Source organism: Tachypleus tridentatus, chromosome 6 (genome assembly GCF_004210375.1).
Source record: "Tachypleus tridentatus isolate NWPU-2018 chromosome 6, ASM421037v1, whole genome shotgun sequence".
NCBI lineage: Eukaryota > Metazoa > Arthropoda > Merostomata > Xiphosura > Limulidae > Tachypleus > Tachypleus tridentatus.
Window position 1 is genome coordinate 150,914,145 of NC_134830.1, and position 12,941 is coordinate 150,927,085.

General features: G+C 34.6%; 1 protein-coding gene across 1 annotated transcript in view; it reads right to left on the bottom strand.

Annotated features, from left to right (window-relative positions):
• The window catches only part of LOC143254050 (sodium-dependent nutrient amino acid transporter 1-like), a 49,558-nt gene that overhangs the window by 9,315 nt on the left and 27,302 nt on the right, over positions 1 to 12,941 (bottom strand). The window contains 7 exon segments of the mRNA XM_076508789.1: positions 816 to 911; positions 913 to 945; positions 2,766 to 2,881; positions 4,681 to 4,808; positions 5,558 to 5,661; positions 10,558 to 10,692; positions 12,383 to 12,515. Of these exon segments, the coding sequence (XP_076364904.1) occupies positions 816 to 911; positions 913 to 945; positions 2,766 to 2,881; positions 4,681 to 4,808; positions 5,558 to 5,661; positions 10,558 to 10,692; positions 12,383 to 12,515 (745 nt within the window).

Genomic DNA, 12,941 nt, shown 5'->3' on the forward strand with positions numbered 1-12,941 from the left:
TTAAACAGTAAACAGTAAGTACTACAAGAGACATAACGTAAATACTGGTCTATTATATGGAACCGGTATTGTTGATTAAACAGTAAACAGTGAGTACTACAAGAGACATAACTTAAATACTGGTCTGTGAGTTTTATTTACTAAAAATGCACATTTTCCGTTGAAAAAAATGTCAGATTCATAACAAAACGTGTTTCATTAAATTTTCATTGAAAACCTTTCACTAGATATTCAGAAATATCTACTGTAGACAGACTTTATTAACTTAATTGTAGTTTCTAATCTTGCATCTTGTAAGTTTTCTATCAAGCTAAGAGTTTGTTTTGTTTTTGTTTTTTAGAAATTCGCGCAAAGCTACAAGAAGGCTACCTGTCCTAGCGTCCGTAACATAGCAGTGTAAGATAAGGCAGCTAGCTATCACCATCCACCGCCAACTCTTGGGCTACTCTTTTACTAACGAAAAGTAGGATTGACCGTCGCATTACGACGTCCCCACGGCTGAAAGGGCGAGCATGTTTGGTGTAACGGGAATTCGAACCCGTGACCCTCAAATTACGAGTCGAACGCCTTAACCCACCAAGTCACGAGATTAACAACATACGTCTAAAGAAAATCGTAATTGAACTCTTAACAAAATAAAATTTTTCTTAAAAAATACAAGCAAATTCCAAAGATACCTTAGCACATTAAACCTGCTTGCAGAGTGTTTGTTAAATTAAACATATGTAACATTTATTTATAATGTTAAGAAGTTATTACCAGTAGACTCTCAGATTGACTCTCAGATTAAAGTAAGTGATAGAAATGGTACTTACGTTTGTAGTGAGGGGAAGACCGCCGAGAAAACACAACAGGCACAGGCCTAAAGCAAGCGTTGCTTTGTTTTGATGTAACTTTGGAATCTCGTCTTTTTATCACGGTCAGGATACTTTCTACAAACCCGATCTAGCGAGTTTTAACGGATAAATCTCTTTAGTTTAATTAATAACCTCTTCGACATATGAAAATTCAATCAAACATTAGTAAATATAAGGAAAAACCCACATTAGTTCACTTTTCTGAATCAGTAATAATAAATTAAAACGTTTGAATATGTGGGTATTGTTTGCTATTGATTATTGTTGTTGTTTTATTTTCGCTCAAAGCTACACGAGGGCTATCTACACTAACCGTCCCTAATTTTGTAATGTAAGACTAGAGGGAAGGCAGCTAGTTATCATCACCCACCGTCAACTCTTGGGCTACTCTTTTACCAACGAATAGTAGGATTGACCGTCACATTATAACGCCCCCCACAGCTGAAAGGGCGAGCATGTTTGATGCGACTGGGTTTAGAACCCGCGACCCTCGGATTACGAGTCGAACGTCTTAACACGCTTGGCCGTGCAGGACCTCGCTATTGATTGTGTTTCGTAAGTTTACCAATATCTAAGCACAATAAGTGTTTTATCAACATTATCCAACTTTACTGACAATAAGCTAGCAAGTTCATGTCAAAAATATAAAATAATATAACAGATGTTTATTTGTGTTCAATCTAAAATATTATTAAAAATTAGAGAAAGTGGACTGCATATAAACAACTAAATGTAGTGCAAGTCTAAACCATCAAAAATATATTTGGAGTACATACCTCTACTGAATACATCGGAAGATACAAAAATGAAGACAAATCAATGTTCTTTGTTGTTTTACAACAGTGTAAATTATCAATGGTCTCCGATGGTTTTATTGTTTTGAAATGTTTACATGTTCTACGGTAATTTCTGGACGCTGAATCCAAAATGCTAAACATTTTTTCTGTATCACGGACAGATTTATCACAAAATTTCATGACGCAATAAATAACATGAAAACCATAGAACGTAGTTTTGAAACTAAAAGACGTAGATTTTACAAAATAAAATTAGAACGATTATAACAAATTATAACGAATATTCAACTAACATAAATGTTCTCCCCTTCAGTTTGTTTGTAATTCTCTCAATAAACATGTTCATTATGGTAGACGAAGTAATACTTTGGTATAACTAAGAGTTATTTTATTTCTTTCAGGTGTGGATAAAATATTTATGTTACAGCAAAAAAATCGAAATATGCGAACTCATTTATGGAAAATTTGTTATTAAAGTTCGAAAGGCCCATGTTATTAATGACCACCTATGATTCTGTTTGTTTATAAAACATGGATACTTCACAAAACATTATAATTTAGAATGTAAATTAATCTTGTAGGAGATATATCTTTTAGGTAATGAAACGAACAATAGTACTTAAAATTCACATGCTGGCTCCAATCCAGGGTTGTGGTAGTGTTACAAATATTGTACTGACGACCCCAATGGCCACGTTGTTTGAAAACAGTATTTTTGTTAGTTGCAAACTTTGGAAATATTTGTTATTTGTTCACAAAGTTCTGTTTTTGTTGTTGTTTTACTTTTTATTTCTACACAAAGCTCAGCAAGGGCTTTGTGTATAACCATCACTAATTTTGAACTGATGGACTAGATCAGAAAATACCCACTGCTAATCCTTGGACTGTTCTTGTGAGACTGAAAAGTGGGATTTGAGTATTACTTTAAAAGTGCGGATAGCGCGTGTTTTACATTAAGAGGACTTGAATAAAATCCTCAGACTCATAGGACAAGTGTCACCTATCGGCTCAATGGTAAGTCCAATGGATTAAAACGCTGAAGTTCGAGTTTCGATACCCTTTGTGTAACTTTGTGCTTAACTATAAATAAAGAAACAAACAGAAATCTTACTACAGTGCCTAATCCCAAAAGAAAGAGCATCACAAAAAACAAAACCGACCACAACTGGGGCACGACCGGTATTCTCCCTAAGGCTTCTGGGTAGGCCACGAATGCGAGACCGAGGCCTAAAATGAAGAAGTCTGAGCTATTAGTGTATAATATACTGTTAGTTTAACTATTTTAAATTGTAAAAAATGAGTTAAAATTCGTTGTTATATCCAAGTTAACAATAATCACTTCCTGAATGGTGTAAAACAACGTTAAACTTTGTGGTAAAAACAATGTAATTAATATCAGTATTAATATGTGGGGCATACTGAACATTGTTCAGTGTTTTCAAAACTGAAAACTGAAAATGGGCTGTGGTCTTAAAGTATTTAATATAGGAAAACATAATTATTAAATATTTATAAACAGAATACTGAGAAAGGTCTTTTAAAATTAAGAAAGATAAACATTTGTACACAAAATTAAAATAACAATGTCTACTTAAGAGTTACAAAATGTTAGCAATCTCAACTATTGACATGTAACTCTACATATGGAACCATTATTATACAACTTAACTAATTATACTCTTCAAAAAAAGAAACGCAAAAGGGATATTTTTGTTATCTTAAAGAGAAATATATGTAATAACGTTACAAGCTCAGAGTATGTGATGTTACACGTGTTAAGGCACTGATTGTCAGACCAAACTGACAATAAAAGTTGTGTCCAATAAATTTGTTTGAGAGATCTGCATGTTCTGCAAGTGCAACATGTGCAAAATCCCTATAAAAGTGACGGGTTCTCGGTTTCCATAGCTCAGTGTTAAGCCACCGACACGCAATACAGTTACGCCAAGACTGACTGAAGCACAACGCAACAATGCCATTGGTCGATTGGAAGCAGACGAATCTCGATCAGATGTTGCCAGAGCTGTGAGTGTCCACCAAAGCACAATCACAAGGCTATGGAATCGTCATCAACAACATGGATCAACTCGTGACCGTCCACGATCTGCCAGACCTCGTATTACCACGCCCGCACAAGATCGCAACATCCGGTTACGTCATCTTCGGGACAGGACCACCACTGCGGCGTCTACTGCCTCAACCATACCAGGGCTGCGTAGGATTTCCGATCAGACCGTACGCAACCGTCGACGAGATTCTTAGGTCCCATGTGTAACCCATCATGGTGAACGTCAACGACGTTTTTCAACATGACAACGCCCGTCCTCACACAGCCCGACTCACCACTCTCTTCTTGAGACACCACAACATCAACGTTCTTCCCTGGCCCTCCAGATCACCAGATTTAAACCTCATCGAACATCTTTGGGACGAGTTTGACCGACGTGTGCGACGGCGACAACCTCAACCGCAAACTCTACCTCAGCTTGCAGCAGCTTTGCAGGCTGAGTGGACAGCCATTCCACAGGATGTGATTCGTCATCTCATCGCTTCCATGGGCAAAAGATGCCAAGCAGTTATTGATGCTCACGGGGGGCATACTCGTTATTGACGTTGAGTGACGTTAAACTTCACCTAGTGAGCGTGGACTTCGCCTTTGCAGACTTTGGATGTTCAGCAGTGAATGTGCAAAGTTTCATACATGCCATACAGAACTACCCGGAATAAACTTGTTAACAATTTGTCTCATATTTTGCCTTTTGCGTTTCTTTTTTTGAAGAGTATATAAGATGTACAGTCTTTTCAAATATATTTACACACAAGCTCAACGGCTTTTTCCGTACATTTAGAATGCTAGGCTTTGAGAAACCACGTGTAACCAGTAGCAAATTTTTAGGAGTTTGAGACACGTCAGCAAGTGTATTTAAAAAGCTGTTTTCACTAAAATTATCTGAGTGAACACAGTAAACACTACACCACTGGTCATTGTATCTGCCCCGTTGATGGACAGATCATCCCTCACGTACCTGAATGTCTAACAACTGTGCTGATATCTTTCTGCAAGTCATAAGCCAACGTCCCTAACACAGCAAACACAACCGACCCTGCCAGGATACTGGTAAGAGTGTCCACCAAGCTGATGATCAAGGCATCCCTTCAATACAGAACCAAACAAAAGGCAGATAATATTAGTGATATTCTACCAAATCACAGTTGTTAAAGAACTTAACAATAAAGAAACAATGAACGTGGAAAGTGTTATTATTATATGAAATACAAACAACAATATAATAAACAACAATAACAAGTTATTATGTTTTAAAAGTTAATATCTGTTACGACAAAGTAATTTGGTTTGGTTTGAATTTCGCGCAAAGCTACACGTCCCTAATTTCGCAGTGTAAGACTAGAGAGAAGGCAGCTAGTCATCACTACCCACCGCCAACACTTGGGCTACTCTTTTACCAACGAATAGTGAGATTGACCATCACATATAACGCCCCCACAGCTGAAAGGGTGAGCATGTTTGGTGTGATGGAGATTTGAATCCGCGACCCTCGGATTACGAGTCGAGTGCCTTAACCCATCTGGCCATGCTGGGTCCAAACAATTTGGACATAATATCACTTTTATACTCTCTCTCTCATATATCTGTTTGAGCGAGTCATTTGAATAAAGGGTTAAACATTAATTGTCTGATTTCGTTCGGAAATATCGCGCCTTAGATAAATAACTGAAATTGACGCGTCTTTTGAACGGCAAGGTTTGTAAATACTAAAAATAAAACACACATTGTATATATATATATAAAGTTAATATAGCACAAATTTACTTTCTCAACAGCACCGCGACAAACTGTCGCTGACTTAGCCAACCTGACGAACTATAATCATACGTTCTTACCTGTAGACGTTATGACGAAATTCATTGTAACTGGCATACATGACAAGTTGACCGAAACCAGCGTTGAGAGAAAAGAAAGACTGCTCACACGCTTTGTACCAAACCTTGAAACATCAGGTATAGAAGTCATACAACAGGAAAACCTATCCAAGTTTTACACTTTATAAACGTAACCCTAAATATTCAAGAATACTAAACATTTTCATTCAAACCAAAAAAAGAACATAACCCTAAGCCATAGTCATCAGTTATTCAACACAACTAAACATTTCCATCCAAACATTAAACTACGGTTTACAAACATAGCCCTAAGCCATAGTCATCAGTTATTCAAGACAACTAAACATTTCCATCCATACCTTAAACTACGGTTTACAAACATAGCCCTAAGCCATAGTCATCAGTTATTCAAGACAACTAAACATTTCCATCCAAACATTTTTCTCATGTTCACCACGAATCTGTCAATGTTCATAAAACAATCTTGAATCAACTAGAAAATTAAACTTTTCTATTCACAAGATCACAAAACAGTCTTTCTATCAACTTCATAGTTAAATCAAATATATCTTACTTTTTATTTGTATATTTAGAACCGAAGCTTTAACACACAAGAAAGTGATTTTTTTCTATTGTCAAACATACAAAATACTCATGTAAAGTTTCATAACTCTTCATAACTCTAACTGTATTCAAACATATAAAATACTCATGTAAAGTTTCATAACTCTAACTGTATTCAAACATACAAAATACTCATGTAAAGTTTTATAACTCTAACTGTATTCAAACATACAAAATACTCATGTAAAGTTTCATAACTCTAACTGTATTCAAACACACAAAATACTCATATAAAGTTTCATAACTCTAACTGTATTCAAACATACAAAATACTCATGTAAAGTTTCATAACTCTAACTGTATTCAAACACACAAAATACTCATATAAAGTTTCATAACTCTAACTGTATTCAAACACACAAAATACTCGTGTAAAGTTTCATAACTCTAACTGTATTCAAACATACAAAATACTCATGTAAAGTTTTATAACTCTAACTGTATTCAAACACACAAAATACTCATGTAAAGTTTTATAACTCTAACTGTATTCAAACACACAAAATACTCATGTAAAGTTTCATAACTCTAACTGTATTCAAACACACAAAATACTCATGTAAAGTTTCATAACTCTAACTGTATTCAAACATACAAAATACTCATGTAAAGTTTTATAACTCTAACTGTATTCAAACACACAAAATACTCATGTAAAGTTTTATAACTCTAACTGTATTCAAACACACAAAATACTCATGTAAAGTTTCATAACTCTAACTGTATATAAATTATTTAATCATTTTCTCAAACTTTATCAACTTACTGCACCAAAACAAATGTCGGTTGAAGTGTTGACGACTAGAGGTTTATGAAATTCACGTGTGTAGATCACGATAAACTACCAGTGTTATCAAGCTGAGAAGTAGAGAACATTCACAATACGACAACTACTTGGTACAGGTGTATTGTTAACACAGGTAGAGTTTATTTTAAAACTACTGTATGGTACTGGTGTATTGTTAACACTTACTTTGATCTGTTAATATGTTCACTGATGTATTGTTAACACTTACTTTGATCTGTTAATATGTTATCTGATGTATTGTTAACACTTACTTTGATCCTTTTTTATGCTGACTGATGTAGAGTTTTGGATTTTTCGTCCTCTGTAATATTTTCGTGTGTTTTGTGTAGAACATTTATTATTACAATGTTTAAGGTTTTAGTTTTCGTGTGTTTTGTGTAGAACATTTATTATTACAATGTTTAAGGTTTTAGAGACATTGTAAATTCAAGTTCAGAAGGATTTGAACATGAGTGCCGAGTGAACGTGTGTGTATTATAATCATGGTTTTAATCCTGAACTTACGAGAGTGTTATGATGACTGGTTTAATTTAGTCTGCTTAAATACCTACCATTTGTTCACATCTGGAAACATTTATAATTTTTGAACACTAACATTCTCAACCTGCGAATTCTTTTTATGTACAGTTTTTTCTTCACCTTCAAACTAACGAATCATATCTGTTGGAAGCATCACAATAGCTGCATCTTCAATACCTACATACCGTCCTTATCTGTGCATCCTTTGTAATCATATCTGTTGGAAGCATCACAATAGCTGCATCTTCAATACCTACATACCGTCCTTATCTGTGCATCCTTTGTAATCATATCTGTTGGAAGCATCACAATAGCTGCATCTTCAATACCTACATACCGTCCTTATCTGTGCATCCTTTGTAATCATATCTGTTGGAAGCATCACAATAGCTGCATCTTCAATACCTACATACCGTCCTTATCTGTGCATCCTTTGTAATCATATCTGTTGGAAGCATCACAATAGCTGCATCTTCAATACCTACATACCGTCCTTATCTGTGCATCCTTTGTAATCATATCTGTTGGAAGCATCACAATAGCTGCATCTTCAATACCTACATACCGTCCTTATCTGTGCATCCTTTGTAATCATATCTGTTGGAAGCATCACAATAGCTGCATCTTCAATACCTACATACCGTCCTTATCTGTGCATCCTTTGTAATCATATCTGTTGGAAGCATCACAATAGCTGCATCTTCAATACCTACATACCGTCCTTATCTGTGCATCCTTTGTAATCATATCTGTTGGAAGCATCACAATAGCTGCATCTTCAATACCTACATACCGTCCTTATCTGTGCATCCTTTGTAATCATATCTGTTGGAAGCATCACAATAGCTGCATCTTCAATACCTACATACCGTCCTTATCTGTGCATCCTTTGTAATCATATCTGTTGGAAGCATCACAATAGCTGCATCTTCAATATCTACATACCGTCCTTATCTGTGCATCCTTTGTAATCATATCTGTTGGAAGCATCACAATAGCTGCATCTTCAATATCTACATACCGTCCTTATCTGTGCATCCTTTGTAATCATATCTGTTGGAAGCATCACAATAGCTGCATCTTCAATATCTACATACCGTTCTTATCTGTGCATCCTTTGTAATCATATCTGTTGGAAGCATCACAATAGCTGCATCTTCAATACCTACATACCGTTCTTATCTGTGCATCCTTTGTATGATGATCAGTCCTACAAGTTTAACCAGTCTTATCATCGAATCACACTGGACAACAACGACAGGTTTAGTTTTACACAATCAATAAGTACAATAGGAAAGATTCCCTTCATTTCTGTTTATTACTTATATTGCTGTCAGTTTATTTGGTGATCATCTCGTCCACGTGGGTTGCAGGTGTAATGTGTTCATATAACGTTCTTGATGTTCTTTAACTGTTACAGATATTGTGTGTATTGTAAACGGATACACCAATGAAGTTATGTTCAGAAAACTACGATAAAAAGTTTCATTGAAAACAATCTCAGGATTGAGGATTGTCATAGTAATGTTGCTTCCAGTTATAAGGTGGTTTATTTATCCACAAATAAAGTTAATAGCCAGTTTGATAAGGTTTTCACTGTTTTTATTAAACCATCGTTGCACAACACAAGTCCAGGTCTGGTTGTCGCACAAACAAATGTGTACCAAACATTGTTTTATCGTGTTCACTGACATCACGGTTTTAGTCGTGATGGCCTATATGAAACTCATAAGTTACACCTTCTATCAAATAACAAAAGACCAAATGTTCCGAAATATTTTACCATAATTCCCAATATTTTGCTTTGGAATGTTTCACCGTTTAATATTCAATAAAAACCAACTTTTCAAACACAAAGATTATAGAACTTGTATACTTCTATATATTAAAACAAATTTTTTGAACTAGGATCCGAGAAGGTACTCCAGGGGGATCAGCGAGTCATGTCCGATATTTTGTAAATATAGTTTTAACAAACATATAATGTATTGAACAAATATATTTTTACATATTTTAAAAATATATGATTTATTGAAGGAAATATTTTTACATATTTTGAAAATATATGAATTACTGAAGAAAATATTTTTACATATTTTAAAAATATATAATTTATTGAAGAAATATTTTTACATATTTTAAAAATATAGGATTTATTGAAGGAAATATTTTTACATATTTTAAAAATATATGATTTATTGAAGGAAATATTTTTACATATTTTAAAAATATATAATTTATTGAAAAAAATATTTTTACATTTTAAAAATATATAATTTATTGAAGAAAATATTTTTACATATTTTAAAAATATATGAATTACTGAAGAAAATATTTTTACATATTTTAAAAATATAGGATTTATTGAAGGAAATATTTTTACATATTTTAAAAATATATGATTTATTGAAAAAATATTTTTACATATTTTAAAGTTAAATTTATCTGAATTAAACCACTTCATTTCGGAATACACGTACACAAACTTTCCAAAACAAAAACTCACCTTTGGGGATTTGCGAAAAAACAAAAATAAAAACAAAGTTGCTAAAGTTTATGAACCGCGGTTTTGGAGTGAAGGTTTATCTGCTACGTTTTTATTATTTTTAAATCTATTTCTAATAATTTCAGTAAACACGTTCACAGAAACAGACATGTCTGAATGTTACTGATAAAATTAATAATAACCAACTTGTGTAGTTAATTAACAAATACGGCGTGGTAGATAAAGTGTTTCAATATAATACATATCCTCTGTTTTATTAGCCTGCAAGCGTATATGAAACTCCGGTTTCGTTTTTTAAATTTCCAAAACTTTGTATCTTAGGTCTTGAAGAAACGTTAACAGTAACGTTTTACGACCAGCGTTTCGCTTTGCCTGTTATTACTTTCGAAGCACATGCCGAATTCTCTATGTTATTTTTTTTAAAATGTTTTCGTAATAATATTTTGATATGTGAAGGCTTCACGATCATTATATCTATAACACAAATTAATTCCAAGAATTCTACAGTACGAATTACCATTCGTATCCAACTTGAATTCTCACCTTTATATCCAATAAGCGGCTCCACTTAGGTTTAAAGAAGAATATTATACCTTCAGCAGCGCCCTCTCTCGTTACAGCGACGATTAACAATGATATCAAGACCAGATAAGGATAACTAGCAGTGACGTAAACTACCTGTATAAATTCAAGAACAAACAGTCCACACCCTCAAATAATTTCGAATCAAAAGTCTTTTGAATGAGACAAACAAAGTTACAAAAAAAACCGAACTATTTCGAAAATAAGCTTGTTATTAATAGTTATCTTTGATGAGATATTATTGATGATAGATTATAAGGAGTGGTTAGTTTGAGATTTAAGATTCCATATTAAACTTTTTTTATCAAAAGTGACAGTTTGAACGCGGAAAATTAACGAAGCATTAGTAACCAAAGATCTAAGATTTACGATAAAAACATATAAATTACATTTTTACACGTCTATGATTTTAAATCCCAAACTAATTAATAGGAATGCGAAAAAAAATTACAATATATGTGGTTTTTGTAATTAATTTACAGGGCCTAGCGCGTAAGGCGTGCGACTCGTAATCCGAGGGTCGCGGGTTCGCGCCCGCGTCGCGCTAAACATGCTCGCCCTCCCAGCCGTGGGGGTGTATAATGTGACGGTCAATCCCACTATTCGCTGGTAAAAGAGTAGCCCAAAAGTTGGCGGTGGGTGGTGATGACTAGCTGCTTTCCCTCTAGTCTTACACTGCTAAATTAGGGACGGCTAGCACAGATAGCCCTCGAGTAGCTTTGTGCGAAATTTCAAAACAAACATAATTAATTTACCAAATTTCATTCAAATATTCACTATAATCAATAGTTCTTATATGCTGTAGTCTTTACGTTAGTCCTAATAAGACCTGATATAAAGCTTAAAACATATATATTTCTAACAAGTAATTAAAAACACAATTTCTCGTTGAACTGCTATTTAGAGGGCCTACTTTGTTTTGAATTTCACGCAAAGCTACACCAGGACTATCTGCGCTAGCCTTCTCTAATTTTGCAGTGTAAGACTAGAGGTAAGGCAGCTAGTCATCACCGCCAACTCTTGGGCTACTCTTTCACCAACAAATAGTAGGATTACCTGTTACATTATAACGCCCCCACAGCTGAAAGGGCGAGCATGTTTGGTGTGAGGGGGATTCAAACCCGCGACCGTCAGATTACGAGTCGAGTGCCTTAACCACCTGGCCATGCTGGGCTGACCTACTTGGTAACTTATATTGTTGTTGTTCTTTATATTCGACTTCTTTATATTATAGTTAGGGTTTGTTCCCCTTGTTTTTAATGCTAGCTGTAAATTTCCATACTTAAGAGTTTTGTGAACATTTTGAGATTTTCGGATCCTAATCTCAACCGTGCCCTTTCCCGAGGAACTTATTTGTTGCTAGTTTCATAAGGAACGGAGATGATATTTTAGCTTCAATGAATCCCGAGAAAACTTAATGTGTGCCAGAAACGATTTTGTGAATCCCGACAAGGATTTCGTGTATTCCAAACACAGTTTTGTGAATCGTGAAGAGAGTTCCGATAGGTACCAGGCAGAACTTTGTGAGTCCAAAGTACCTAGCAGAACCTTGGAATTAAAAGGGTTATTTTGTGTTATTTATCGGTTCTTTTAATTAGCTCTCAGCGACCTTTCAAAATGGGTAGTGTGTGGCTGCGTGATGTTACGTGTTTTTTCTTCAGAAGTTTTATACCAAATCAGTAACGATTCAAGTCTGGTTAAAACCAAAGTATATATTTATAAGACTACATCTACAGACTCGACCTGAATTAGAAGATGTGAGATTTGACCTTCGTGGACATTTTACCTTTCCTAGAGACTGGACACCTTTAATCAGACTCAAGAAGATGACCATCCAGGCTACAAACAGTGATAGGACTAACCTCCAATCTATGGAAGACATTCCCTCCAAACCACCAGCGTCCTTCAACACATACTCACTGTAAAACAAAGGAAAGAGAATCACTGTAAATAAAACAACCCTAATTAAGTTTTCATTAAATCAAACATTGCCAGTATACTCAAGTTAATGATTTGTTTTACTTAATCTAAGGTTATAACGCCTAATAAATCACCTTTTATTCAATTCACAGGTGCTTGTCATCAGTGAATTATTTTGTTGTTGCTTTTTCGTGTAGATTTTCAGCCGGTATATTAATTTTTCTATATTAATTAGTATTTAGTAATTACTGTTTGCTCGTGTGTTATTAACCTCATAGCTGCACAATTTGCTAGCTGGGAACAAACTCGAATTTATAAGCTCCGAAGCTTACTGTTGAACCACCAGGGGGAGCTACTACTTCCATTCACATCTTTCTCTTGTAAAACTATATGATTAAGGAACAGTAGCTAATTACAAGCACGTT